Here is a 26,566-nt window from a genome sequence, read left to right as displayed (position 1 = left end):
AGAAATGCACACAGCCTGTATTCAGAAACTGAGCCTTAAAACAAGCCGTCAGGACTTATTTAACTTTGTGATGGCACAACAAGGCAGTCACCGCCCTCAGCCATGCCCCAGGCTCCGCCCACCCGAACCCACCCTCCAACCTTGCAGGATTTAGTTTCTCTGAGTGTTTTACCTGAAATCTGATACATTTCTATTTGATCATTCAGAAAACAGTCAGCCAATCAGAAGAGAGGCTCAGAGCCTGTTGTTGCTTGAGCTCCAGAGAGAAGCCCGATAGAGGAGATGAAAAACTACACTGAGATGCTCTTTGGTTCTTAAAACCACAAATACATCTTCTTATGGATGTCAACACTTCAAAATAAAACACCGGAAAATGTAAAATATAGGACCTTTAACTTCCATTTACCTTGGCTGCTGTCACTCAGAGGGGTCAGACGCTTGGCTCCAGTTCAGCAATCACTGCAGGAAATCGATATGAATTGACATGTTGTTATAGAAAACGTGTCACTGACCCGGCCATTAGTGCTATTATAGTCTCCGGCTCACGTTTTAGGAAAATTGGAAAGGATGGAGCTTGTGGTTAGCAAGGTGAGGGCCAATCACTAAAGTACACGCTTTGCTTATTAATCATGAAGGATCTTTGTTTTTCACTCTCTGTCCTCGCAACACACACTCACACACTCTCCCTGCCCTCTCTCTAAATAGCCTGACAATTATGCCTGCAATTAGAAAATAAGTGTTTTCATTATCAACCCAGGTAAGGCTGTTTGTCAGACCTTATTATGGTTCATGCCGTGTGTTCCCACTTGCGCAGTGTTTTAAAACCTGCATGGTGCCTGCACAGTGGAGCACAAAACACTATATTTAGTAATCTGGTTGAGGCAAAGATAAGGCTGGATGTGGAGCTCCTTTGTGTGGGAGTATTTAATTGTCAGCTAGGTTTTATCTACAGTGCAGTATATTGCAGTAAGCAAATAAAAGCACTCTGTGCCATGAAAGGCAAACATTTTAGCCACTTGTCATCTGCACTATTTTACACTTGAAAGGCAGATAAGACATAATCTGTGGTAATGTGTATCTGTAGATATGGTTTATGGCTGTAAGGGGAAGCAAAGGAGAGACCGTGCTGATATACTGTTCGGCTGATCGAGGACTGGAACAGCCCTAGAGACCTGCAGTCCTGGGGCCGTATTTCAGACTTACTTCCTAAACTGCCGATCTTGTCTTAACTGTTTGGTAATTATGGTAATTAAGATGGGAAAAGTGTGTTACACGAGTTCCCTAACTTCCCAAAATCTTAATTAAACTCTCCTCACTTTAGGATAACTGTTAAGCTGTCTTAACTTTCACTTTTCCACCACTTAGCTACCTGGTTTAATCCATACGGCTGCTCTTTAGTTGCTTCTACACAACCAGGGAAATATGGAGGAGCTTATTCACTGAGGGGCGTTTCAAAGAGAAAAATATAATGGGTTACAAAAATACCTCAACTAGATGAGATGAAGAAAGTAGCGCTGGTTGCTAGGTAACAAAAATAAAAGTTGATAATCAATGTTGGATTAAGTATTTAGGATTTCCTAACCTGAGATAAAATAGGATGAAATAAGATTGAATCCAGATCAATAGATATCTGGGATCTGGGACGGAGATAAGAGATAAGATCTTCTGTAATACTGCCCTTGATATCAACTCACCATCCACCGGCTGTAACTCAGTGAAGCTTCGTTTCATTGCTGCAAGGGTCAAACATGTTCCTTGTGTTTGGCGTCCTGAATTTGAACTCCTTGTCGTCAGTTTGTCAGCATTCAAAAAACTGCAGCTCCCATGATGCTTTACCAGAGGAGCATATTGTGGAAGTTGGTCACTTGGCTGCTTAAATCGGAGATATGAAAGCTCCTACTCACACAGGTGTTTTCTGTTATTTGCCTAATAAAATCTCAGGACTGTGTGTGGGCGTGTACAAACTGGGCTTGATGGGGCCATCGTTTGATGACATCACAAATTTACCAGCATAGTTCCACCCTACTTCAACCTGCGAGAGTAATTAAAAACACCTGTGTGTGTCTGCAGGTGATTCAGATCACATCACACAACATAGAGTTGAGCTGTCACACCTGACTGTCATGTTTCTCCCTGTCCACTCTTTAATCTGCAGGTGATGTCATTGTCTACATCAACGACGTGTGCGTCCTGGGCACCACCCACGCCGATGTGGTTAAGCTCTTTCAGTCGGTGCCCATCGGCCAAAGCGTGACGCTCGTCCTGTGCCGCGGCTACCCTTTGCCCTACGACCCGGAGGAAGCCGCCAACACCAACAACAACACCACCACCACCATCATCTCCCCGCTGGGCATCATGGAGCAGCGACCCATCATGGTGAACGGCAGGACGGGCTACGACAACTACCTGGACTATCTCTCCCGCACGGCGCGCTTCGTCACGGACCCCGGTCAGGACCAGGTCGGTGCGCAGCAGCAGCTGCTCCCGCCTCACCCGGGCGACACCCACTTAGATGGATCCCTTCCTCCCACCACCGGCACCACGCCTCCTGACAGCGTTTCCATGGCGTCGTCGGGGGCGACCCAGGGGGAGCTGCTGACACTGACCATGGTGAAGGGTATGGACGGTTTTGGCTTCACTATAGCGGACAGCGCCACGGGCCAGCGCGTTAAACAGGTTCTGGAGCCTCAGGGCTGCCCGGGCCTGTGTGAGGGAGATCTGATCGTGGAGATTAACAAGCAGCCGGTTCAGGGATTCTCACACACCCAGGTGGTGGAGCTGCTCAAGGAGTGTGCTGTTGGAGCTGAGACCAGCCTGGTGGTTCAGAGAGGAGGAACAGGTAAGAGCATCTCAAGCGGCTGCAGGTAGGGATGGTGTGTGGGAGATGGCTGGCTCAGCAGGAGCGCTTTAATCTCTCCACATCTACTCCATATTTGTCTCTCTAGCTGCATATTTGCCTGCCTATTCATCTATGTCATCTTTTACCATTATAGCTAAGTGTGTCTGTATGTGTGGTCAAATCCAAAGACCACAGAAACCTATTATACAGCTCTGCAGTGCTCAACAATGGCTGACTGATGCGCAGCTCATCTCGAGTGGCCTTCCTGGTCCTCTTTTCTTTACTCAGAGAAAAACAGCTTTATTTCACCGTATTTAAATACATACTTCTTTACTCTGCTCACTGAGCTGTAGCTCCTAGTGGTCAACAAATATCCATTGATTGAAGAGTTTTTTGTTTTTTTATCATGACAGTTTTATAAATTTTACCTTCTTTTTCCAGCCACAAATAAAAGCCCCCAGATTAACGCATGTCAAAAGTAGCAGTTTTCAACAAAATACTGATGGACTGCAAATGGCTCTGAAGTGCTTTCTGCCCTGTGTTTTTCAGAACATGTGTCCCTAAGAGAATCATAATTATGCACTTCACTCTCGTGAGTCACACACAGGGTCGTTATTTGCAGACTCAACAGGAAGCCGACTGTTTTCTGCATTCTGAGTGCGTGTGCGGTGTGTTGGGAGGGAGATGAAGTGTGCGGAGTGTGTTTAAACATCTACATTCGCTTCCTCAGAAAGGCTGAAACCTTCAGACAGTTTACTTCTAATGGCAACGTCTTTGACACTGTAAGCAAGAGAGGAAAAGATGCACTGTCACTGTCTTTCCTAAATGTGTGCGCGGCTCAAGTGACAGAACATAAGTTGTGCGTAAACCTGCTGTGATCCGCCAGCAATCTGAGATTTGCTTCTTTTTGAATTGCGGCGGCAGTGCATCTGCCAGCGATGACTCAGCCGGAGCACCGACATCGAAGATTAAAAACGTCGGAGATTTTAATTAAATCTAGAAACAGCAACAGCTTCTCTTCATCAGCCGAGCAGATAGGATCAGCCTCTGGAACAGTGTCGTTAAATGTTGTTAAATGACGCTTCTCTTTTGAGTTAACCTGTCCTAGATTTATCCTGGCATCCTCTTAAGTGAAGACACCTGAACTTTAAACCCACAAACTCACGGGATTGAGTTTTGCTTTTTTGTGGAACCACTATGCAGTTCTGTATTTCGCCTCTTTGTGATGTGTAATGTCACATAGCAGTCATCATGCCAACTGCCTGGTGCCACAGACACCGCTGAGACTCAGCCACAAAGGTCAGCACCGTCCTCTGAATAGATTTATTGCCATTTATTTCTTTATTAGGCTGCCCGTGTCTCTGTCAGTGAGCAACGAGCCGAAAACAGGAAATGGAGAAACGGGAGTGAATGAATTTGCCTCCAGGAGAAGGAGATGTTGTCTTTTTTCTAATCCAGAGTGAGAGATAGATAAATATCAGTAAGTCAGTACCACTGTAGCATCGTCTGCCATGTAAACACACGTACGCACATGGGAGAGGTCAAAAGTTTTTTGTGCCACCATCTCAGAAATCACCAATCTGTCAACACACTCCCCACATACACACAAAACATAAAAAACACACAGTCTCCCATCTGCGCAGGAAGCTAACGGTGAAGCGCTCCCCCGCCATCTGTCCACTTCCTTCGGCTGCGGCGGAGCTTTGGAAGGTCAAAACAAACGCTTCCATCTAAAGAAAAAAAAATCAGCCCGTTGGCCCGTGGAGAAAATGGCAACATTATTTACATGCTATATTTCATCTCATTATTCCAAATGTGGATTCGGCTTAGCTCCACCACACAACAATACGCCAGGGTGCAGTGTCACATCTGTTTGTGTTGATTTCCTGTGACATGACAAGCTGTGGGTGCTGGAGGTGAAGAAAAAAAAAAGCTAGCGTCGTCAGTGCCACCCGGTCTGCTCTAACAGTAGCACCACTGCGGTTGACACACTTATGTAGAATGATAGGGGTAAGAAAATGTGCCAGCGTGTCCCGGTCGGACGGGGGTTTTAGACATTGTGGATCTTTAGGGAGTATTTTGAGGATTTTACCAGGAAAACATTGAGACTTTAAGCTCATTAAGATCAGAGAGCTCAGACCGTCCTGGGAGAAAACAGTCACAATCAAGTCTTTGTCATCTCTGTATTCTTAAATTCTTTCCTTCATGATGGAGAAAATCTGCTGATCTGTTATCTCTGTTAAAGTCTTGTGATGTTAGTGATGTTGACCTTCACCTCTTTGGTTGCCTCTGCAGTTCACACACTCAAGATGAAGCTAGTGGATGAGATTAGTGCCAAACATTTATTGTTACTTCTTCAGGCCTCTTTAAAACGATCTGAGAAGAGGAAATCAATCTTCAGTTCAACTGCTCATAACTCGCCCACAAGGGATTGCAAGGAGATATCAGTATTAAAAGGTAACAAGCAAAAAGAAAAAGGCAGGGGACTGGGGCCACAGTAGCACCAGTACCCTGCTAGTACTGACTGAGGGGAGCGTGAATGGACAAAAACACCGAGAATAATCAGTTATCACACCGAATGATCGCTAGTTCCAGCTTAGTATTAGCTCTCAGTTTATATTATAGCAGACTTAATTTAATCTTTTTTTTTTGTTCATATTTTCACGACTTTATTAGAAAGTCTGGAGGGGAGAGACAGTTTAACCCCTATAGGCCAGTTTTAGGAATAATTGACTGAATGATTAATAATGAATAATTGTTAGTTGAAGCCCTATACTATACAAGTGCCTGAATGGCTGATGGGAGTGTAGCTCCATGGTGATGGGCTGCTGTCAAGCTAAATGTTTTGCATGCTCTCTTCTTTAATGAAGGTCCATTTATTTAGTGTCATTATAGTTACGACTCTGTGAAGCTGATCTGAAGTGAAACTACAATGAAAACTGATGTGAGAATTTTAGCTTTGACGTCCTTGTGGTCCGTTTGTTTCATCACAGTTTGGGTTTTTTTGTCATGTTTGTTTATTACGCACACATAAACTTTTGTCTTGTTGTTTTTTGTGTGCAGTTGTTTGGAAATCGACTGTGATTCCACAGAATCGATAGAAACTGACGTGACACAGAAATCGCTCGCCGCATCGAGTCGGTTTGATTTCATGACATTTGGACTGGCAAACTGATGTCATTATTCGTGCGTCTTCACACCATTTCCAGCAGTAGAAATACTTTACAGATTAAAGTGCGAGATCTGTCACACTCGCAGCACCCACTGTGAGCTTTGAGGTGCAGCCGATCCTCTGTTCCCACCCAGCTTCCACAGAAAAGCCAGCTCCGAGCATTTAGCCAAGCTATTACCCGTCGTAATAAAACTGTCACCATGCTGCTGGACTGATGTTCTTTCTCTTAACACACCACAATTTGGCCTGCTACTTAGGACCACTGGACGCTGGCCACACAATCTAATTGAACTGGCTGTTTCCCTTTTTAAGGGCTTGAACCACAGAGGGAAGGTGGGAACCAACTGATGTCTGTCACCAAACAACTGTCACACTCGTCTCTCTGGCTCGCTCCCCAAATGTTTGCCAGTGCAGGGACGAGCACACAACTCATCATTTTGACTGAAAACACAATCTGAAGCGGGGTGGGGGGTGTTGGTGGGGGGGGGTGATGAATGAACTGACTAAGTTTAAAAGAGTGCAAGAGTGCAGATTTCTACATGACTGAATTTTTCTTTTAATGAAAGCTCCTTTATCCTGCAGACAGAGCTACCACTTCTTTACATCCAGCCTCTGAGAAAACACACACACACACACACACACACACACACACACACACACACAGAAGAAAGTCAAGTTGAGATGGGATTGACAGCATCTACGCCTCCACAACACCCACATACTCCACAAAATCCCACAAAACACAAATCCAGCAACACTGTTACGGCTATTTTATGTTGCCGTTGCTATGGCGACAGGCTCATAATGTCCAGCATCAGAGATCACAAATGACTGGCTGAGGCTGAGGAGAGGGAAGGTTCACAGATTGAGCTTCATCAATAATTACAGGTTTCACACACACACACACACGCACACAGATAAAAAGCAGAGGAGGTCAAAGTTAGAAAAGAGATTGAGAAGTGATACAGAAAAACAAAAAGCAGCAGAGAAAAGATGTGATCAGAGAGTGAGAATTAGAAAGAGCCACCGTGCCACAGTGAGACTCGACTCGCTTGGCTTGGTGTTGTCATGGACACAGAAGAGAGTCCGCACTGAGTTATTGCTGTAATGTGGAGAGTATGTGTAGCTTTTTGACATCAAGAAGTCATTGCCACAATCATGATTATACCCACCATTATTATTATTATTATTATTATTATTATTATTATTATTTTACAATTTTACAATTATAATCATCATTAACAATCAGGGAGAACAGAGGCAGCCGATAACATACGTAACACTGTTTTTATCATTCTGCACCACAGCGTCAGATTCGGGACGGAAATGTGGAAATCTTCCACTTAATAGTTTCAGTGCAAACAGAGCCGAGGCTTTAGAGTTTGTTGTAAAGAAAGATTGTCCGCTACGTGAAAGGCTGCTGCACAAGCCGCCATATTTATCTTCAGTGAAGTGAAAGAGACGGACAAATCTCAAAGTGAAGAAGTTCAGCTCTCACTCGAGATGAGTGCACTCACATTAATACCAGACTTTTGTCAATGAGTCATTCTGTGCATTTGAGACAGTTTCTGTTTGGCAGTGAGGATGATTTTTGTTTTGTTTTGCTCTAACTTTTGTCTATAGAGAGCGACACATCTGTCCCTCATACTGGAGCTGTCGCCAGCGGCATTTAACAGTTGGCTAATCAAAGAATGAACGTAGCTGCGTGCTTTGGCTTCCAAGCTTTGCTGGAAGATCACGTTCCTATTCTTAATCCTGCCTGCGAAGCTGTGATTGGTTGACTGTTTCTCCAGCAACATCAATTGGCACAATACCAAGTCTTCAGCCACACTAAGTTACACCAGGCTATCAAAGTAGTTTATAATGTACCAAAGAGAGTATTGTCACTGGAGACTTGAGGATGAAACTGTGCCCAGCCAAGAAATGCCTCCAACTGTTCCCAAAATGCCATATTATCTCTTTAAGGTCAGCACTTTATGTCGAGCAAAATCTAAAAGCTGTGGTCAATGATTATGTTTCGGATGTCACTGAAATTATGTTGATCTTTTTTTTTTCGATAGATTTTGCTTTTTATGCTCCTCTTGTGTCGCAGCTCCCAAACAAGTCAGAATTAACAGCGAGGCATTAGAGCAAAGCTGACGCCAGTCTGCCATCGAAAAAATGAAGCCAGATCAAACCGTCCAGTCAATTAAGTCGCATCACCTTGAAAAGGCCACTCTCATAATAAAGTTATGATATTTAGCCATCCCTGAAATTTGGGTTTGACTCCCAAGCCATTTTTTTCCCCAACAAATGGACACTCTGTCTCTCATCACCAGTAATTATTGTGCCTGTGTGTGTGTGCCAGCATGTGTGTGTGTGTGTGTGTGTGTGTGTGTACGTGTGTACGCATGGCAGACAGCCTCATTAGTGGCTATCTAGACCATTAACAGGCTGTGTCCTCATCGCCACACCAGCAGAGATGCAGGGCTGTAATTTGCTCCGCAGACTTTCAGCTCGTTCACATGTACACTCATTTAGCTTCCCCTAACATGCCGCAGTCTCCCTCACTGCCGCCCGCCCACACACTCACACGAACGCTGAGGCACATGGTTTGATTCACACAGGTTGTACGCACACCTACACGACAGCCAGGCACACACTTTCCTCGTCTTATCCCAAGGCAGCCTTCTGTACACAAGCCTCCGCACACTTACATAAACTCCCCTTACTTGTACTACCAAGGGTAAATTGCATGCATTATGAATCAGCTGTCTAGTTTGGCCCTTCACCTGAGACCAGTCACATGCACCAGCATCGCCAGCGGCCGCTTTAAAAACCATGCAGACCTCAGGTGAAGGTCTGCTTTGCAGAGAAAGAAAAGAAGGAGGGTTTGATTCACTGAGCCTCCTCCTGCCTCCCAGGGAATCGGTGTGTAACTAGACAGTGATTCATTGGATGTGTGTGTGCAAGATAGAATAGTTGGAAACAAAAGAGAGAAAGAAAAAGGGAGGAGAGAGCAAGGGAGTGATGAGTTTGGCTCTCTGCCAGCCCACCACAGACTGTCAGCCGTGTTCACACTTAGAGTTCTGTCCCCACCAGCTCCAGACCTGGAGGAGCTGCCCGCCAGGGATCAATATCCCATCCTGTCAGCCCCAGGAAGACAGCCAGGGGCCTGAGCATGAAGGGCGAGACGCTGAGATCAGACTGTAGCAGAGAGCTGGGAGGGGTTAAGCAAAGCTGATGGTGTTTAGCCTTATTGCCATCAAAATTAAATCACAGGCAAAAGTTGGGCTCTCTGTGTGTGGGAGGAGTAGAATTACTAACCTTGGTTGCCTCTTAAACAAATCAAGTGCTCCTATTTGGGTTTTAATGGGGTGGAGTGATTACCCTGTGACTGCATGAGCGTGGTTAAATAAATTGTGCTGTTTTGAGCTTTAATATCATGCATATTCAACCGTGTGCCTCGCAAACAATTAGTTTTGCTCACATCCACAATGAGGCTGGTTTTCGAGAACATCGGGAGAACGTGGAATGGGCATTTGAATAGAAGTGGATAGAATCCGTTTTCTGCAGCGGATGTTGTGTGAAGCTGCCAGCCGTCCTCATGAGGCGGAGATACATATTCATAAAGGGCTGAAAGATTCATGCCCACTGCCATCAATCCTAGTGTTATCATAGCCTAATTTAAATAATTGAAGGGCTAGTGTTAGCTCCACATTGTGAAATTAAAGAGATTTGTGTTTTTGTGTGGGTGAAACAAACGTAGCCTCCAGTGTGTCCAATGCTTGGATGTGTGTGCACCTCTGGCAGTTTCATGTGTCAGGGTTGGCTTTTTTGTTCGTCCAATGCAGATGTTCTTTTTTATTCAAATTTTGTTAAACCATAATCCACCTGATGATTTTTAGAAACTTATGATGACACATAACCATGAACATTTTTACACCTAATTGAACTTTTGTGCAATAGCTAGAAAAACATGAAGTCACCTGTCTGTTATGGAGTTCACGTAGTGTGTAAGGGTTTTCTTATGGAGCTCCATAAATGAAATGTTTTTTATCCTCTTGGAATAAGATTTTATATTTCGTGCTCAAAATCAAATAGCATACAGACTTTAATCTAATAGGAACCAGTAATATTTAAGTGAGTAGCATGGAACAGCCATTTAGCGCAAAGGTATTTTCAGACAGACAGTGAAGCCGTGCATTATTCACACAAATTTGACTGTTTGACCGTTTCTGTTGGTTCACCCCAAACAGCCCCAGACATGCCGGCTGCACAGACATTAGCTATAAGCTAAGAACACACTGTCTGTGGGTGTGTTCCTGTGTGTGTTTGTGTTCAGCTCAGCCTCTAACTGAACCCAGAGCTCACTAGCTGTTATTTCCCTCCAGACTCTCTCTCTTCCTCTCATCTGTGTACGTTTATGAATCAGATTCATAAAACCCCGGCATATAGCTGAATTTCTTGCATCAAATCTCTGCATCAGTTTATGCTGCCCCTAGTGAATTTATATCTAATTGCACCTTTCTATTGACTTTTCTTTGAGTTTGTCTGAACACACAGTAATGCTTCTGTAATACAGCCTCTGATAACTTTTTTTATGGCATTCAGCCAAATAATTTTTCATGAGATGAATGTTCTTATGGTTCTAGGTTTAAATGGTTTAACGTGAGTCGTCATACAGACAAACCTTGGGGTTTTAGGGCTCCTCATGTCTGGGGCCAGGGGTAGGTTGATATTCCAGCTTTTTCTTTTCCATCCTTGACACAAAGTCTAAACTAATGTAGTCCTTCCATTCACTCAGCCTGTTGTCCATTAAAATGTACAGCAGCATCTTTTTGTGCTGGAGCGGCCAGAATATTATTGTGTGACCTTCAGAAACGAAAGTAAAAGCTGATTAACTGAGTTCGCTCCATTTTGAAGTGGCTGTGTGGACCTGAAATCACGGTAGAGAAAAATGTAAATTGATGGTAAATTATGATGTTCCCACCAGTTAAATGGCACATAGCTACAAAAACCATCTTTCACTTTCACTCTTACTTTTGGGACTCCATGTCTTCTTCACATCCAGCAGACGTCTGAATCACAATCATCCCACATGAACCTTTTTTCCCACTTGTCACGTTGCGGAGGCTGTGTGGGTCGCTGGCGTTTGGAGCCTCATCACAAAAGCACCGTTATTGCCAGAGAAGCTAGACGACTCGGCACCCTCGGAGCAGAGAGCCTCGCCGGTTCAAATCTCTTTAATTGCAGTTTTTGGGCAGGAACTGAAAACGAGGCATGACTGCAGCCACTCTCATTCATCATTACCCGAAGCCGTGCCAGGGCCGTGGCGGAGGGTGAAACACATAAGCATCGACACACAAGTGTGCACAATCACGCATTATGGATTTTGAGGCTTCAGTGCTCTCATCATGGAGACAGTCCAAGTGATATTTTAAGTGAGATATTCTCCCCTCATTATACTGGTTGTGCCTGCATCAGAAAAGAGTTACACTTACAGTAGGACAGCTCACTGCTTAGCTTAGAGCTAAGTGCAAGTGTGACACCACAGGGTTCATGTAGCTCTGTGTGGCAGAGCTGACAACTCTGATTAGCATTCAGTCTAAGGGCTTTCAGCACCACGGACAGCTCCTTTCACCCTCTCTCTCTCTCGTCCTCTCAGTCTTCCTTTCTGTCTCTCGCCCCTTCTCAGCTTTTAGCCACGGGGCACTGTGACACCCACATCCAACTAAGTGTTTGGTACGCCTGACTAAACAGTGACTCTGCCCCGAGGATCACCTCGGTCAGTGATGCCGGGTAGTGCCCCTCCCCCCCTGTCTGTACGGCTCAGCTCAGGTTCTGTCACACACGACGAGGTCCGCTCTGTTGTCGCCTCTGTTGTTCTCCATGTCCTTCACACTGGCTCTGATGTAGGTGTTTTGGCTCGTCATTAAAAGGACTTTGTTTGAGAAGAAAAGCAAAAATCTTCTCTGTCCCTTGCTGTTATCATACTTTTCAATATCTTCTTTCTTGTTTTGGGCTGATAAAATATCCCTCTGTGCAATAAAAGCAAAATTGGCATTGAGTTTAAAATAAGCTGTCATAAGCGTTTTGATGTTTAAAAATTTTATTTGGATTATTCTGACTGAGAGAAGTGAACAGTCTGAAAAAAGTCATTGCCGGATTTCTTTGTTGCTTTTGTTAATTTCCATGTTGTCACCATTTCACTGGTGGCTCAGTGAGACGAATGTTTTTACAGTGTGACTGGAGCCTCGCCAGGCCGAGACTGGGAAGGCTGGCGCATAATTCAAGCAGTCACCCCATAATTTGATCCCTCCATTTGCATATGCTTGTAGCTTCCCAGAGGGGAGACCGTGGCAGCACTTGAAAGACAGGAAGGAAAGAAACTGAATCAAGAAGATGGAGCATGCACTTTTTTATTTATTTTTTTTTAAACATTCTCTTGTGAATTTGACTATAGAACTAGTGCTGGAGTGTTTCATTACTGTGTGTGTGTGTGTATGTGTGTGTGTACTGATATCTGCTGCTGCTGTTATGCTTTTTACAGTTTTGTTTCATCATCCGAGATAGATCTCCGGGTGTTGTGCTTGAACAATGTTGTAAACAGCAGCAACATGTGGCTCACCGTTTTAAAGGTCACAGCGAAATAAATGGGGAGAGTCAAATGAAAACATGTGGCCTTTAACTTGCTGCATTGTGTTACAAAGTGAAAGCACTTTATTGTGAAGCACAGTCATCCTGAACCCACTTAAATCAAAGTCAGAGCTTTTGTCAAATCCCACTGCCTCTTCATTGTCACCGACACATGTATGATACATTCACAAGTGCCCCTGTTGGTGACATCAATTACAGTAAATCAGTGTGAATGGATGCTGATATTTGCTGAAAATACTGGAGATGGAAGATCTTATTTTGCACATTTTTCCTTATAGGCACATAAGAACTGAAACAATCACTATTAAAGCAGCTGTATATGATATTTTTATATTTACCACTTTGTATATTAAAGGGCTCATTCGCAGTAAAGAATCTATAGAGAGTTCCCCTCAGCTTTATGAAGCATTCCAGCGTTTTCTAGCCCATTGTTTTGGTTTTATAGCCTGTAACAATATTGTTATGGTTGACTCTCATTCACATCAGTCTAATAGTGCACTACCTGCTTAGCACCAAACAGCCAGCCAGACAGAGTTAGCGTCTAGCTGGTGAACAAAGTGGAGCACTGAGCAGCAAAAGAGCCAGAACAGTGGATTTACATTCATCTGTGCCAGAAACACAACTCCAAATGAAAGCTAATGTTGCTATGCATCTGGTGGATGTGTAAATAATCCAGTTTGTCAGTGTTGGATTTCACCTTGTTTCCGCTGCCTCCAAGTGGCTAAAAGAAAGTATATACAGGATTAATGTAATATTCATTTTAAGGCTTTTTTCTTAATCGAAGGGAAATGTTTTCTCCATGTGGAAAATGTTACAACTCCTCAATCCCTTAACTTAGAACGTAAATTCACACCGTCTGTCATTAACAAAAGGAAATCCTAATCACTCCTGGAAAAGATGAATCCATTGCTGCTTTTAAAACCATCATTTATATTATTTTTGCAGCCTGTTGATCACTGTTTTTTTTCTATAGCATCCACCATTTCAATATGAACATAGCTCATATTAGAGCATGCTTTTCAGCAGAGTTTTTTTATCTGAGGTTTTATGTTAATCTCTCTCTACCCTCACAATAATATTTGCCTCATATATTTATTTACATCTTCTGCTGCTTTGTGCTTTTATCCTGTTTGAGTGAGTTGTGCTTTTCTTTATCCTTTCTACCATTCACAAACACTGTTTTCATGTCACATTCTTACTTTCATTTGGTTTATCTGTAATTCAGTTGACGTTTTTTTTTTTTTTTTTCTTCATTTTGTTATCCTCATAAATCCCCTGGAATTGGCTTCCACAGCTAAAATGAAACCTCACACTTCATTATCTGTTTTCTGCCATCATCTTTTTCAGTCTAAAGCATATTTTGTTCTCTCAACATTGCAGGTCACTATTCACCCTGGAAGACCCCTAAGCAGGTAACATGCATCAGCCTCCAAAATCTGGACTGTCCCCATTTCTGCTTTTGAATCATTAATATAGATTTTAGTAGCAGTGGCTGCAGTGTGCATACTGTATGTGCTAATGGGAATGACCCTGATCTTGTTTTTTTACTCTTTGTCTCCCGTCGTACTTTATAAGATCTAAAAGTGATTCTCTCTGTCCCTCCTCCGTCGTACTAACTCTACTGGTCTTTCACTAGATGTCTGTGGCTCTCACAGCAGCTAGCCTTTGATATCTGACCCTTCTTTATTGCAATGAGATGGCAAAAAGGTCAAGTAGCCCACTCATTACATCACTAGACTCTTGATCCTGCTCGTCAGACTTGATTCACCGCGTGACTCAGTGCCATCAGGGTTAGGCACTGAGTCAGGCCATTTGAATAATGCTACAGCTGTAGTGCTGCTATCTGTCTGTAATCAGAGTGCTTTGGCATGGCCCAGATGCATTTCCATCCCCCTTTTTTCATCTTCATTTCACAACATTTGGCCATTCTTTCAGATTTTTTAAAAGCTTTCCATTTTCTTTTTTCTTTTTCCTCCCCTACATTTGCTCCCTGGTCGTTTATCTCTCATCTTGCCTTTTATTTCCTTTTATCACATTAAAGCTGATCCCCTCATGTGGTATCTCTGTAAACGTGCAGTTTCTCCTCCTGCCTCCTCTGCCACTATAAATAAACTCCTGTTGTATCATGCTGTCCCTAAGCCCACTAACAACTCTGTCCACCAAACATCCTCTTAGATCAGATTCACTTTGTCTTCATGTGCATTTGTCACACTCTCATGCCTGCGCACGAGTGTTTCTGCCCATCTTTCTTTGTTTCTCTTTGTGCGACTGTGTGTGTAATCCATTTCATGCCTGGACGTCCTCCCAGCGTTGTCCTGACCAGCCTCTGACTCCAGCTCATGTTGTCCCCATTCCAGATCACAACCAACAGCACAGGAAAAAAAAAAAAAACTTCCATTGTGCAGCTTTTTAAGACACTTGTCCCCTGAAATCCCCTCATTGTTCATCATCTCTGCCCTCTCTCGATTTAATCAATCTCCTCCATCTCCCTCAGAATAATTAAAATTCACAGCTCTGAGGGGAAAAGCTTTGAACGTCACAAAGTAGCAGACAGCACGCAGAGCCCCTCTCTCTTGTCTTCGTCGGTTGTACCCACATAGTTATCATCTGTTGGCTGCCCCGCCCCACACAGCCCCTCTCCCCCCAGCTGCTGAACCCCCCCCCACACACACACACACACACACACACACACACACCAGAGTTCAGTCTCAGTTTAATTGGGTATCATTTGTTACAGGAAGACTTCCACAGCTCCGAGAGTGAAATATGGAGGAATCTGACTAATAAGGGAGGAACGGGGAATCGTCTAATTGTCATATCGACCTGCAGTCAAGCAAAGTCTCAGCCCGCAGCTCCCGAGAGCTTCGTTTGCAAAATGAGCTTATCGAGATTTGTCTGTCAAATCCAACCAATGCTGTAGGTAACAGCTTCTTAATTCTGGAACACGTGCAGGTGTTTTTATCCAGTAAAATCAAACCATCTTTAAGAGGCGACCTGCCTGCAGAGCTTTCCAGTCAAATCTGACCCAAACTAGATTATAGCCATGTAGCTAACAGTCTTAGTCAAACAGGCAAAAAGAGACAAAGAGTGTGAAAGAGAGATGATGATGCAGCAGTCTGATTCCAGCCTTAACAAGGTCTCCAGTCTCAGCAGCCTGCCCTGTGCAGACGTGCCCCACATTAATGGCAGACATGACTAAAACCATAAAGAGTGGGAACACTTTTGATTCTGGCCCGGCGCTTTCATGAAGCTGATATATATTCTCGGTACATCTTGAACCAGATGCCCCGCGATTCACAATATTAAAGTGTGCCATATGCAGCCAGTCTCAGCGCCTCAGTTTCAAAAACCTTATCGTTCCCCCGCGGATCCGTCTCTCACGGTTTCTGACATGTCAACATGTCATCTTGGCGATCTGCTTAATGTCGCGCCGTGACTCAGGCGGCCCGGCTTATCTGACACATCAAGGCTGACACTGTAACTGACTGGTGTTGTCAAAACTGACGCTGTCACCTCAAACGCTTGACAGCACATTTCCAAATGTGTTTTTGGAAGCAACTTATGTCAGTTGGGTGTAATATACATCAGCTTACAAAAACAGAGTAGCCAAGGCACTGGTTATTTAGCAATTTGACAACAAACACCTTTTTTATAATAATAAGATGTCAGATTTGCTGTTATCTGAAACTTCCCTCCAAAATATTTATCTATTTATCACATTCTTGTATATGTGTTCCTCTTCATACACATCCTTCATATACTCTGTGATCTAAAATAACGGCTGGAGTTTGTTTGGCTTGTTTCAACTACTAACCTCACTAACCGTCTGGCTTCCTGTCTGTCCAGTTTGATCGTTCACTAAACCCCGTCCCGGACAGCAATTGTCTAATCGTAGCTTAGCAACTGTAACTAGGCACGACGGGCCTGTCAAGTTTTGTATTTCTCCACGTGCAGAAACGGTGTGCACAGGACTGTAGTTACAGTTCAAAACCAAAAAAACATTAGTGTTGTTTCAAAGGCAACACACACGTCATTAGCCGACTATGCTACGATGTGGAGTTGCAGGTTAGTATACGGAGGTTTACAGTAAAAATAGCAGCTCTGTCCTGCTCTTTATCTGATTTGGGAAAGTTTATACTCCAGCAACTGCAGCCAGAACATTAGCTAGATAGTGTTTGGTTTTCCAAACTCATTGATTATTGATTATCTTTTCATCCTTTTTCACTGTAAAAGTGAAACATACTTACATCAAAGCATAAATCTACTATAATCCACTGTGTTGCTTTTCTAAATATGTTTTCAAACCATCCAAGGACTGTGTCAGGATAACATGTAACATTATAGATACATTTTTATAAATGATACTCACTGTGTTATTATTATTATTTCCAATTTTTATTGATCATCACCTGGAGCTTCTGTCTTTTGCTGGTATATTATGTATCCATTTTTATTTTCAACCAACTAGCTAACAGATTTTTAGCATTAGCTTTAGCTTAGCTTATCATGTGACAAAATCTGTCGTTTTTGGCTTGAAACGAGAGGCGCTTGTGCCCTAAACATTGTGCTGTGTGAGAACAGGAAACTTGACAGGTGACAGTGACTGAGGGCAGCGGGGCTTAGCAAACGGTCAAAACTCATTGAAGCAAACTCTACGTCAGCTTTGTTGTCATGGTTACCAAGTTCAAATCGAGCATCAGGAGTGGGAAAGCTGGAGGGGAAGATACTGACCCCTCATGCCGCTGTGCTTTACAGGTGCTGGAGCAGTGGGAGTCCCAGCAGGGCCAGAGCAGCCCTGCTCAGACCAGCCTGTCGGCCCCCGTTATCCCCCACAGCGCCCCCTTCCCAACACACCATCTCCACAGGGCCTCGGTCCCAGACTCAGCCTCCGAGGCCTTGGCCCTGGCTAAACCAGACCCCTATGACCTTTATGAGAAGTCCAGGGCTATCTATGAGAGTAGGCGTAAGTACCAGAGCTGATGCTGCAGGTGTAGCACTGTGAAACAACCCTCCTCCTCTAGCACTGAAGCAGCATAGACTCCTCATTAAAAGGTGATGCGGTGAAGATTCCTCACTCTCTCTCTCTCTCTCTCTCTCCTTCTTGCACAAACACACACAAAAGAGAATTTCTGTTCACTTTCGCTGCTCCACAGAAAGGCTTGTTGCAAAGAAACTGACCTCTTTCTATCAAACTGAAAGATCTGACGCTGAATATTCAGCACAAATACCTACGCTTTAAATAATCATCAGACGCTTTGCAGATATACCCCCAGCATTAGCATTCGCAGCTACTTATCCTCCTATTACCTCATACGATCTTTGTTCCTCAGATGCCTACACAAGCCAATACACACACACAAAAACAAAAACCCATATCAACTAACAGCCTCTTTATTGCCTGAAAGGATCCTTACATCCAGACGCTGACGTTGTGCCAGCTCACACCATGAGCAGAGAATGAATAAACACTGCAGCTGATCCTTTTACAGCTAGGACATAATGCTTTGGTTCCAGCGATATTACCAACCTTTGACTTGTTAAAAAAACATTGTTACGGTATCATCGGGATGCATCATCACTTCCCACCGCCTTGTGGGAATTTTAGGCAGCAGAAAGAAGTATATATCATTTTTTTTACGTGTGTATGAGTATGGATGGCTGTAGCCAGGTTTTAGAAGGCAATGAGTCCAAGTCACCACAATTTAAAATGTAGGTCTTTACATTTTTTTATTTGGAGTTTTCATTTTATTTTCTAATTTGTTCAAGTATTTAAAATAATTTAATTTAGTTAAGCATCTACTTTGGTAATAGGGTTTTAAATACTACAAATCTTGTATTTATTGGCCTATAAGTAATCAAATCTAAATGTATTGATTCTACTAATACTGAGTCATCAAAATACCAAACATGTAAGTTTTTAGTTGTATTATAAAAACTTCCCATGTGATGCCAAAACCACCAGAGACCCAGAAAAATACTGACGATATCACCTCAGTGTCTTCAATGGTAGCTACAGCCTTCTGTGTGTATAGCAGTCATAAATATAAAAAATATGAATGAATGTGTGTAAGCTGTGTCAACACAAGCGGAAGTTTCTTCTGGTTTCTTATTTGTGGCCGTCGCTGACATGAGATTATAAAGTTTTCACTGTGAGGACCGTTGTTGGTTCTTCTGTGAGGCACCTGTTATTCAAGAGGACGTGGCTGTCAGAAAGTCTCCTTATCAAACCTGTTTCTCTGTGTCTTTCTGTCTCTATCTCCTCCTCAGCGGCAGACACTGTCATCAGTGTAGCATTCGTCGTTGCCTTTCTCTCAGTGAAGGTCAGAGGTCAGGTCTGGTGAGGCTCAGCAGGGAATAGGCAGGAAACAGATTTTAGAAATGCTCCATTTGCCTCTCTCGCTGGCGAGGGTGAAGCAGGGTGTGACACTCTGTGCAGCGTCACAACCTCGGGCCACTGGCCTCCTGCTGCTCACTGTGAGCGAGGTCCTAATCTTAAAGATTTTTTACCCTGAGTAGATTAATGTCAGCGTTTATGTAAATAGACTGGGTTAAAGGGCTCGGGTCACCCAAACTCTGCGACATATTTTCTAACTTACTCCTATTAAAACTACCCACATGGGGTTCTGCTGATTATTCAGAGTAACAGAGACGCAGTGTCTGGAGAGATGTTCCTGTTTTGCTGCTATTTTAAATGTCATTTTTCAACGCAGCGAGCACACAAGACTAATTTCTATTAGCCTCTATTGTATTGGGATGTTGGCAAAAATTTCAAAGACAGGTATCTCAAATGAAACCCAAGCAATCTGCATGGCTCGATACCACTAGAGGTAAAGTGAGAAAATACTGGGGTTTTTTTTCTTATTTGGGTGAAGTGGCCCTTTAAAGTAGGTTGCCGAGGGGATGTGAGAGATCTAATAACAGTTAGTCTTTTCTTTAAAGTACCAACAATGGTGAATGCAGTGGTGCAACAAAGCAGTTTTTTGTTCATGCTTGTTTTTAAAAAATGGTGTAATTTTCTTTTTATTCTCGACCTTAGGCACAGAAGTTTACAAACAATCTCACCTGAATGTCCATTTAGTGGCTGCTTTCAATCATATCACATGATCTTCATCAGCAGATGAAGTGTTGCTCACACTCTCACACACTGCCTGACTTTCTGTTGTTGTATTTATCAATAACATTTCTATCTACGTAACCTTCATCAAGGTTGTACTGTGTATACACAATGTTGATGCTGGGTAAATTATCCAATCAGACGACCACGTTAATTAGGTCAACTGGAGAATGAAAGACATCTTACCATAATATAAAAGCTTGTAGAATTTATAATGGTGGCATTTTTGCCTCTAATGCCGTTTTCTAATCTTCTGATCCTCTGATTGAATAATTTAACGAACTCTATGTTTATATATGGAACAGCTGTGATGTCTGCTCATATATCTGATATATTGCTGAGTCAACCAAAACCTCGTAAATTAATAAACAAGCGGTAAGTGAGACGTTGAGTGTGCTTCTCTCTGAAACACTTGTCACACATTCAGATTTGTAACTTTTTTTTGCAGCTGACGTGAGCAAAACATCCTTTAAGTGCTCGAAAAGAAATTAAATCTATAAATCTTGACAACTGAGCAAACTACGTGTGCTGATAAGGATCATGTGATACAATTGAGATCTCAGAACTGTTATTATGTGGAACTTGAGGTTAGGTTCTTTTACCAACATTATTTTTTAGCCTTTCAAAAAGAGATTTTGACGTGATTTTTTTTACTGCAAAAAGATGTTTTTTTATCTCGTAGGGTTTAATTTAGATATAAATCTTTGCACAGCTCACATCCTGTATTTACCATTGAAACCGGCTACAAATCTCTTAAGAAGCACTGTATGTGGTTTCTGTGGCAACAGCTGCGTCACTCCTCTTGTCTGTAGTCGTATCCTTTCTCGCAGCGCTCCTGCTGAGTCCCAGCGGAGCGCTCACTGTGATTAAAACAGTTACAATTGGAATCAATTTTTCATTCTCAGCCTCTCGTCTGCGGTTGAGTTCATTTTGCTACTTTGCAGATCATGTTGTTGTGTGAAGCCCCTGATTGCAGATTAGTGCTCGCATCCCACCTCACACTGTAAATAAGGGACGGGTGTATTACACGCTGTAAGCACTTCCTGACTTTTATGGATGATGCTGAAATTCTGCTGTGACGTTAATGCTGAGACAGGGCCTTTCTGCCTTGTTCTGGCCTTTGTGGGAGCTTGTGTGTTTTCTGTTGTGCTCTCTATCTGTGTGTGCAGTTGTGAGTGTCTGTGTATGAACAATATTTGTGCATCTGTTGTTGTTTATGGGTGCTTCCTGCATTTTTTTCTATCTAGAACCGGGCCAACCAAGGACTGTTTTTCCTGTGGACTCCTCAGGTAAGAAATCTCTGCAGGGACACTGTTATGAAACAAATTGTAAGCTACCAGGATTTGAATGTCTTCTGTGGTCGTGTTGCTACAGGAGCGGAGTACCAGGACATCGAGGTCCACCTGCGCAGGCAGAAGTCAGGGTTCGGGTTCCGGGTGCTGGGCGGGGACGAGGCCGGGCAGCCTGTGAGTCCGGAGACGCGTGAGAAGGCTCGTATGGCGATGGGCGTGGAACCCTGTCATTTTCTCCTCTCTAACCCACTACACACACACTGTCTACACCTAACCCTTGACCTTTGACCCCTGAGAGAGTGATGGCTCTGGCTGCTTTGGTGTCTTTTGCTGTCTGTCACAGTAACAAAGCAATATTCACACTTTCTATTCAGCTGATTATTAATCAGCATAACAACCACTTTAACACTCACTGCATGCGACACTTAAACACTGTAGTCCAGCATGCGAACACACTGGACCCGCACTTCCTGTTTATAACAGTTTAACGTATGACAATAGATCCTGATCGGGGCGATCATCGAGAAGAGTCCGGCAGACCTGGACGGACGCTTGCGGCCCGGCGATGAGCTGCTGTTCGTGGACGGGATCCCAGTGGTGGGGAAGCCGCACAGATACGTCATCGACCTGATGCACGGGGCGGCGCGTAACGGCCAGGTCAACCTGGTCATCAGGAGGAGGGTCCCGGCAGGTGAGAAAACATGGACGGAGATGACTGGTGGCCAAGTTTGTTTTGTTTGTCATTATCATCAAATCACTTAAATATTGAATCGTTTGGTTGATTGTTGTAAAAGTAATTTATAAGGTTTCTAAAGCTTTTCAAATGTGAGAATTTGCTGTTCGGGCTCGGGGAAATTGTGATTAGAAATTTATTATTTTTAAGTGAATTATTCATTGAAAAATAATCAAGAGTTAATTCTGCTGAAAAGAAAAATAACTTTAGCAATACAACTGAAATGTGATTGTAATTATGAGCTTTTTATGACTTTGCCTGCGAAATCTGCTCTTTAAAGGTTTGCAGCAGATGGAAAATCAACTCCTTTCTTTTTATCTTTTCTTTTTTAAATGATGTTTTCTGCAGAAAGAAAAAAGAAAGACAAGTCGATGTTTTTTTTTTAAGTTATATTTTTGGGCATTTTTGCCTTTATTCAGATAATACAGTGAGAGAGAGAGAGACAGGGGGAGAGAGAGGCGATGACGTGCATCAAAGGCCCGCGGGTGGGACTCGAACCCTTGGCCAGGACCATGCCCACGTGGCACCAGGCGAGCCACCGAGGCGCCCCCAGAAACGTTTGTTTTAGCGTCTGTTGATGGCAGAGAGAACAGACGGAGAGGAAACATGGCAAAAGAGAGCAAGTGAGGTGACATGATACCAGTGACCAAGTGTGATTACAGGTTCAGTTCAGTTTGTGATTACATGGTACGAGTCCTGACCGCTGGGCCACCTGGATACAGCATTGACAGAGAAATTCAAACTGTGAACCAATGGGCTGTTAGTTATAGAGAGAAGATGTATTTTTGAGTTGCACCATGAAGTCGCTGCTGATGCTCTATTCTACTGGAAGTAGCAGTTTTCTAATATACAGTGTGTGACACTAGTGATATAAACTTTTCTTTACCGTCCACAGATCCTACAAAACAAACAAAGTATTCATCGCACTAGCAAGTTTTATATGCGTCTCCTCTGTTTAATTCTCTGTGCCACGGAGCTGCACTGTGTGACATGTTCCTTCAGAATGAAGAACGTGGGCACTGCTGGTGTCCTGCTGCTGTAAATACTAATGCACCTAATGTGTATTAATTTACATCTGAATGTAGTTCCCAGCACATACACTTGTTACTCCTGTCTCAGTAACATTTACAAAAAAAAAACTACAGTGCCCAGCTGTTAAAGGAAATGACACTACGTCGCCTTTTTAAAACTAAACTGTTAAAGTTGTGAGCCTGTTTTTGAAGGTTTACATCCTCAGTAGGAACAAATGTTTCAGGGGGCTGAGTGCCACAGACTGACACTGTAGGTTTTGGGATTTGTTGACCTTAATAAAAACATGTGATGGGGGCGTGGCTCACTTCGTAGAGCGCGCACCACAAAGGTTTAGTTTAACCACAGCGGCCTGGGTTCAAATCCGACCTGTGGCTCTTTGCTGCATGTCATCCCCCCCCTCTCTCTCTGACTTCCCTGCCTTTCTCTCAGTGCAACTATCAAAATAAAAGCACAAAATGCCCGAAAAAATAGAATAGAAAATAGATGATGGATAAGAATTATAGAGTGAGATGTACTGACTGCTCACCCACTGAAAGCGTCTATTTTCGGTGGACTTTCAAAGGACATGGTTAATCCTGCACACGTTATCTTTAAAATACTGGATTATGAAGTGAACTGATCTCACAGGCCGCTCACATCTCTGTTCTCCACCTCACTGCGCTCCTCTCTCACCTCCTCCTGTTTCTACTGCTCACGGCTACAGTTCCTGTCCCTGTAATGATTCAGGAAACAGGATTTAATCAGTCAGAAAACTGAAGCGCTAATCTCTGAGTAATTAGCCTTCCTAAAACAACACATTAGCTCCTGCTCTTCCTCACACCGTCGCTCTCCGGTCCTTCGAGCTCATTCGCCTTTTGAGTCTGAAGACCGGGACGCCACTTTATCCTGTGAACTCCAGCCTCCTCTGCTCTCGTTATCATTGCCCCCCCCCACATACACACACACATACACACAGACATGCACACACTGTTCTCACCAATCCACTCCTTCCCACTCTATTCCGCCCTCTCTGTCAATTTCATCTCACCAAAGGCTACTGTCTGACTCATGCCTGGCCTCCTCTGTGGCCCTTACTTCCATCCTAATTGTCTGACTCCCACTGGCACTTTGCGAGGTGTCAAACTCTGCTCTGAGCTCATACTTCTGCCTGCACCAGTGCCCCACATTTCACAATTTATTCCCCTTTTTTTGGGGGGGACTATTTTCTCCCCTCATAAAATAACTATTTGTGCACTTGTTGGTGTAAAGAAATACTACATGTGGGTATGTACCCTTTTGCAGCGACAAATCTCCATGTAACTTTGTTTCAGTAAACCAAAGAGACAGTTTAAATTCCTGACTGTTAAGCTACAGAAAACCACAGCGCTGCTTCCCGGTGAGCTATCAAAACAGCAACATCAGGTTTGATCACTCAGTATGCCAGAATGCACACACACATACACACACAAAAAAAAAAAAGCTTGAGGTGCTAGAAGCTGCTTTTCGCTGTCTTTAGTTTGACTCGATGCTGCATTTTAATGATGTGTTTTTTACCACGTTGTGACTGATCTTTTGCTGTTTCTGTGGCGCGCTGCTGTGTCGTGTTTGCTTCTTGATTCTTCGCAGGGATGAGGTTTAGCTCCAGCTTGTCCGATTTTAGGGGGTAGGCGGAAAAAAAAGTGCTCTTGCATGTAAAATTAATTGTTTTTGCACATTTAAGATTAGCTTTGGATTCCACCAAAGCAATAAAGTATTGCACTGGTTTATTCTTAGAGTAACAACAACACAGAGAGACAGGAATCTTAAATTGCCTTCATTTGTACAAGAGAAGATTTCAGTACTGAATTTGATCTCCTACAACGTCAATGGGAGGTGGAAAATATCTAGATACGTTGACTACAGTTTAGAGGCACTTGTACTTTAGCTGATTATTCTACATAACAATATTTCATAGGGAAATATTGTGCTTTCTTACATAAAAAGATAATATGATTTTTAAAAAGAGATGGTTTTATTTAAATCATTGTTGAAGGTTAAAGAGGTAAAAGTGTCTAATATTCCATATTCCTTTAGAAAGTAGGATTTCTGCCATTTACCTCACAGTCGTTGTGACCAAAGCCCCCCCCACCCCCACCCCCCCGGTTACATCTAGAAAGCAGCGTTTGCCCACAGACTATATCATGGCCAAACTGGCCCCTCACAAGCGATCACATCCTATCTTGCCCCATATTTAATGGATTTGGAAGAGAATAGCTCAGATCTTCAAATTCGATGCCTATCTTCAGCGGTCTGCCAGGATCTGGTTGAATCCCAGGCTCTGTACGGATAAATCACCCTCCTTCTCTTCCTCTGAAAGTCCTGGTTTCACAAAGGTATCACAGTTCCTGGTGAATTTTATCAGGATGAAGCTTTAAAATCTTTCGAGGCTGTAATTCGACCTACGACACAGCCAGTTTTGGAAGCACTTAAAGTTCAGACACCTACTGATACAAAACTGTGGCTCCCCCCTCAACAGCCCCACCTAGTGCTGACACTGTAGAGCTGGTCCGAAATACTTCTGGACGTGGTCGTGAAACCACTGCCTACTCCATTATCCTCATGGCTGCAGATTCCAGTGCATGGTCGGAGGAAACTGACTTAAACTGACCTCATTTACAGAGGCAGAGTGGGGGGTAGGGGTTCTTAGCAATGGGGAAAAAAATGTCAGGGGAGCTGCAAACAAGACTGATCCAATTGAATATTATAAATAGAGTCTACTGGACGCCTTCCAGGCTGCACAGAGTGGGTTTGCTTGACAGCTCAGAGTGCTGGAGGTGTCTCAACAAAGATGGTGCTTCAGTACACATGCTTCTCTGTATACATCAATATAGAGAAAACATCGACTTAGATATATCCCGTTTAACCCCAGTTTGTTTATCTTGGGTGAGCGCTCTGCATGACGGGACTTGCTGATTGGACCCAGACTGTCTTCATGTCAGGGTGGAGAAGAATGGAGCCCCCCTTGTGCAGCAGCATCATCTCTGTGGCACACTTCTCTTGGTCAGCTCATTGCCCCACAACGATGATCATATCAACTGCTTGATGAGGAGGAGCATCACCTGAAACAGTTCCACTCCTCTATATTGAGCGTATAATGGCATTTCCAGTTCATAAAAACAGCATTAAACTACTACATAAAATGTGAATATCTGAGGGAGACACTTAGTTGGAATACCGAATAATCTAATGTATAATAACACATCCTCCACAGGGACTATTTTACTTTTACTTTTGATACCTTAAATACATTTTGTTTATAGTTTTGTACTTCATGTTCTGTGCCAAAATAATAATTACAACATCCTACCACTTTTCTTTCCCCTTCCCCTGATCATTTTCATACTGTCCCTAAAGGATCTAAACACCTCCTCTGCCACTTCCACTCAGCAGACGCACAGCTCAGCTCTCTACCTCCCCTCACAGGTGAGTCCTGTCCGGAGAACGGCCGCAGCCCGGGCTCCGTCTCCACGCAGCACAGCTCCCCGCGCAGCGACTTCACATATGGCAACAGCACCAGCGCTACCCAGGCACCCAACACCTGCATGGGCAACACGGCCACTTCAGACGGGACGTCGACCCCCAACGCTCAGCCCAGTGATGTCATCATCAATCGGAAGGAGAGCGAAGGATTCGGCTTCGTCATCATCAGCTCGCTCAACCGGCCAGAGGCAGCCGCCACTAACAGTGAGTCCGATGATTGTTTTAGTGGTGTTTCATGGAGTCAAGT

At 43.5% G+C, this 26,566-nt stretch overlaps 1 protein-coding gene across 1 annotated transcript in view; it reads left to right on the top strand.

The window, feature by feature from the left end:
• The window catches only part of magi2a (membrane associated guanylate kinase, WW and PDZ domain containing 2a), a 219,592-nt gene that overhangs the window by 176,545 nt on the left and 16,481 nt on the right, over positions 1-26,566 (top strand). The window contains exons 11-17 of the mRNA XM_087175818.1: positions 2,156-2,839; positions 14,031-14,062; positions 17,406-17,613; positions 21,012-21,053; positions 21,139-21,230; positions 21,558-21,747; positions 26,263-26,523. Of these exons, the coding sequence (XP_087031944.1) occupies positions 2,156-2,839; positions 14,031-14,062; positions 17,406-17,613; positions 21,012-21,053; positions 21,139-21,230; positions 21,558-21,747; positions 26,263-26,523 (1,509 nt within the window). The remainder of the gene's footprint in view (positions 1-2,155; positions 2,840-14,030; positions 14,063-17,405; positions 17,614-21,011; positions 21,054-21,138; positions 21,231-21,557; positions 21,748-26,262; positions 26,524-26,566) is intronic.

This window comes from Seriola lalandi, unplaced genomic scaffold (genome assembly GCF_002814215.2).
Source record: "Seriola lalandi dorsalis isolate HSWRI2012SDOR001 ecotype SW California unplaced genomic scaffold, Sedor1 jcf7180002054504, whole genome shotgun sequence".
NCBI lineage: Eukaryota > Metazoa > Chordata > Actinopteri > Carangiformes > Carangidae > Seriola > Seriola lalandi.
Note: the sequence above shows the minus strand (reverse complement) of the source record. Positions and strands in the feature narration are given on the sequence as shown.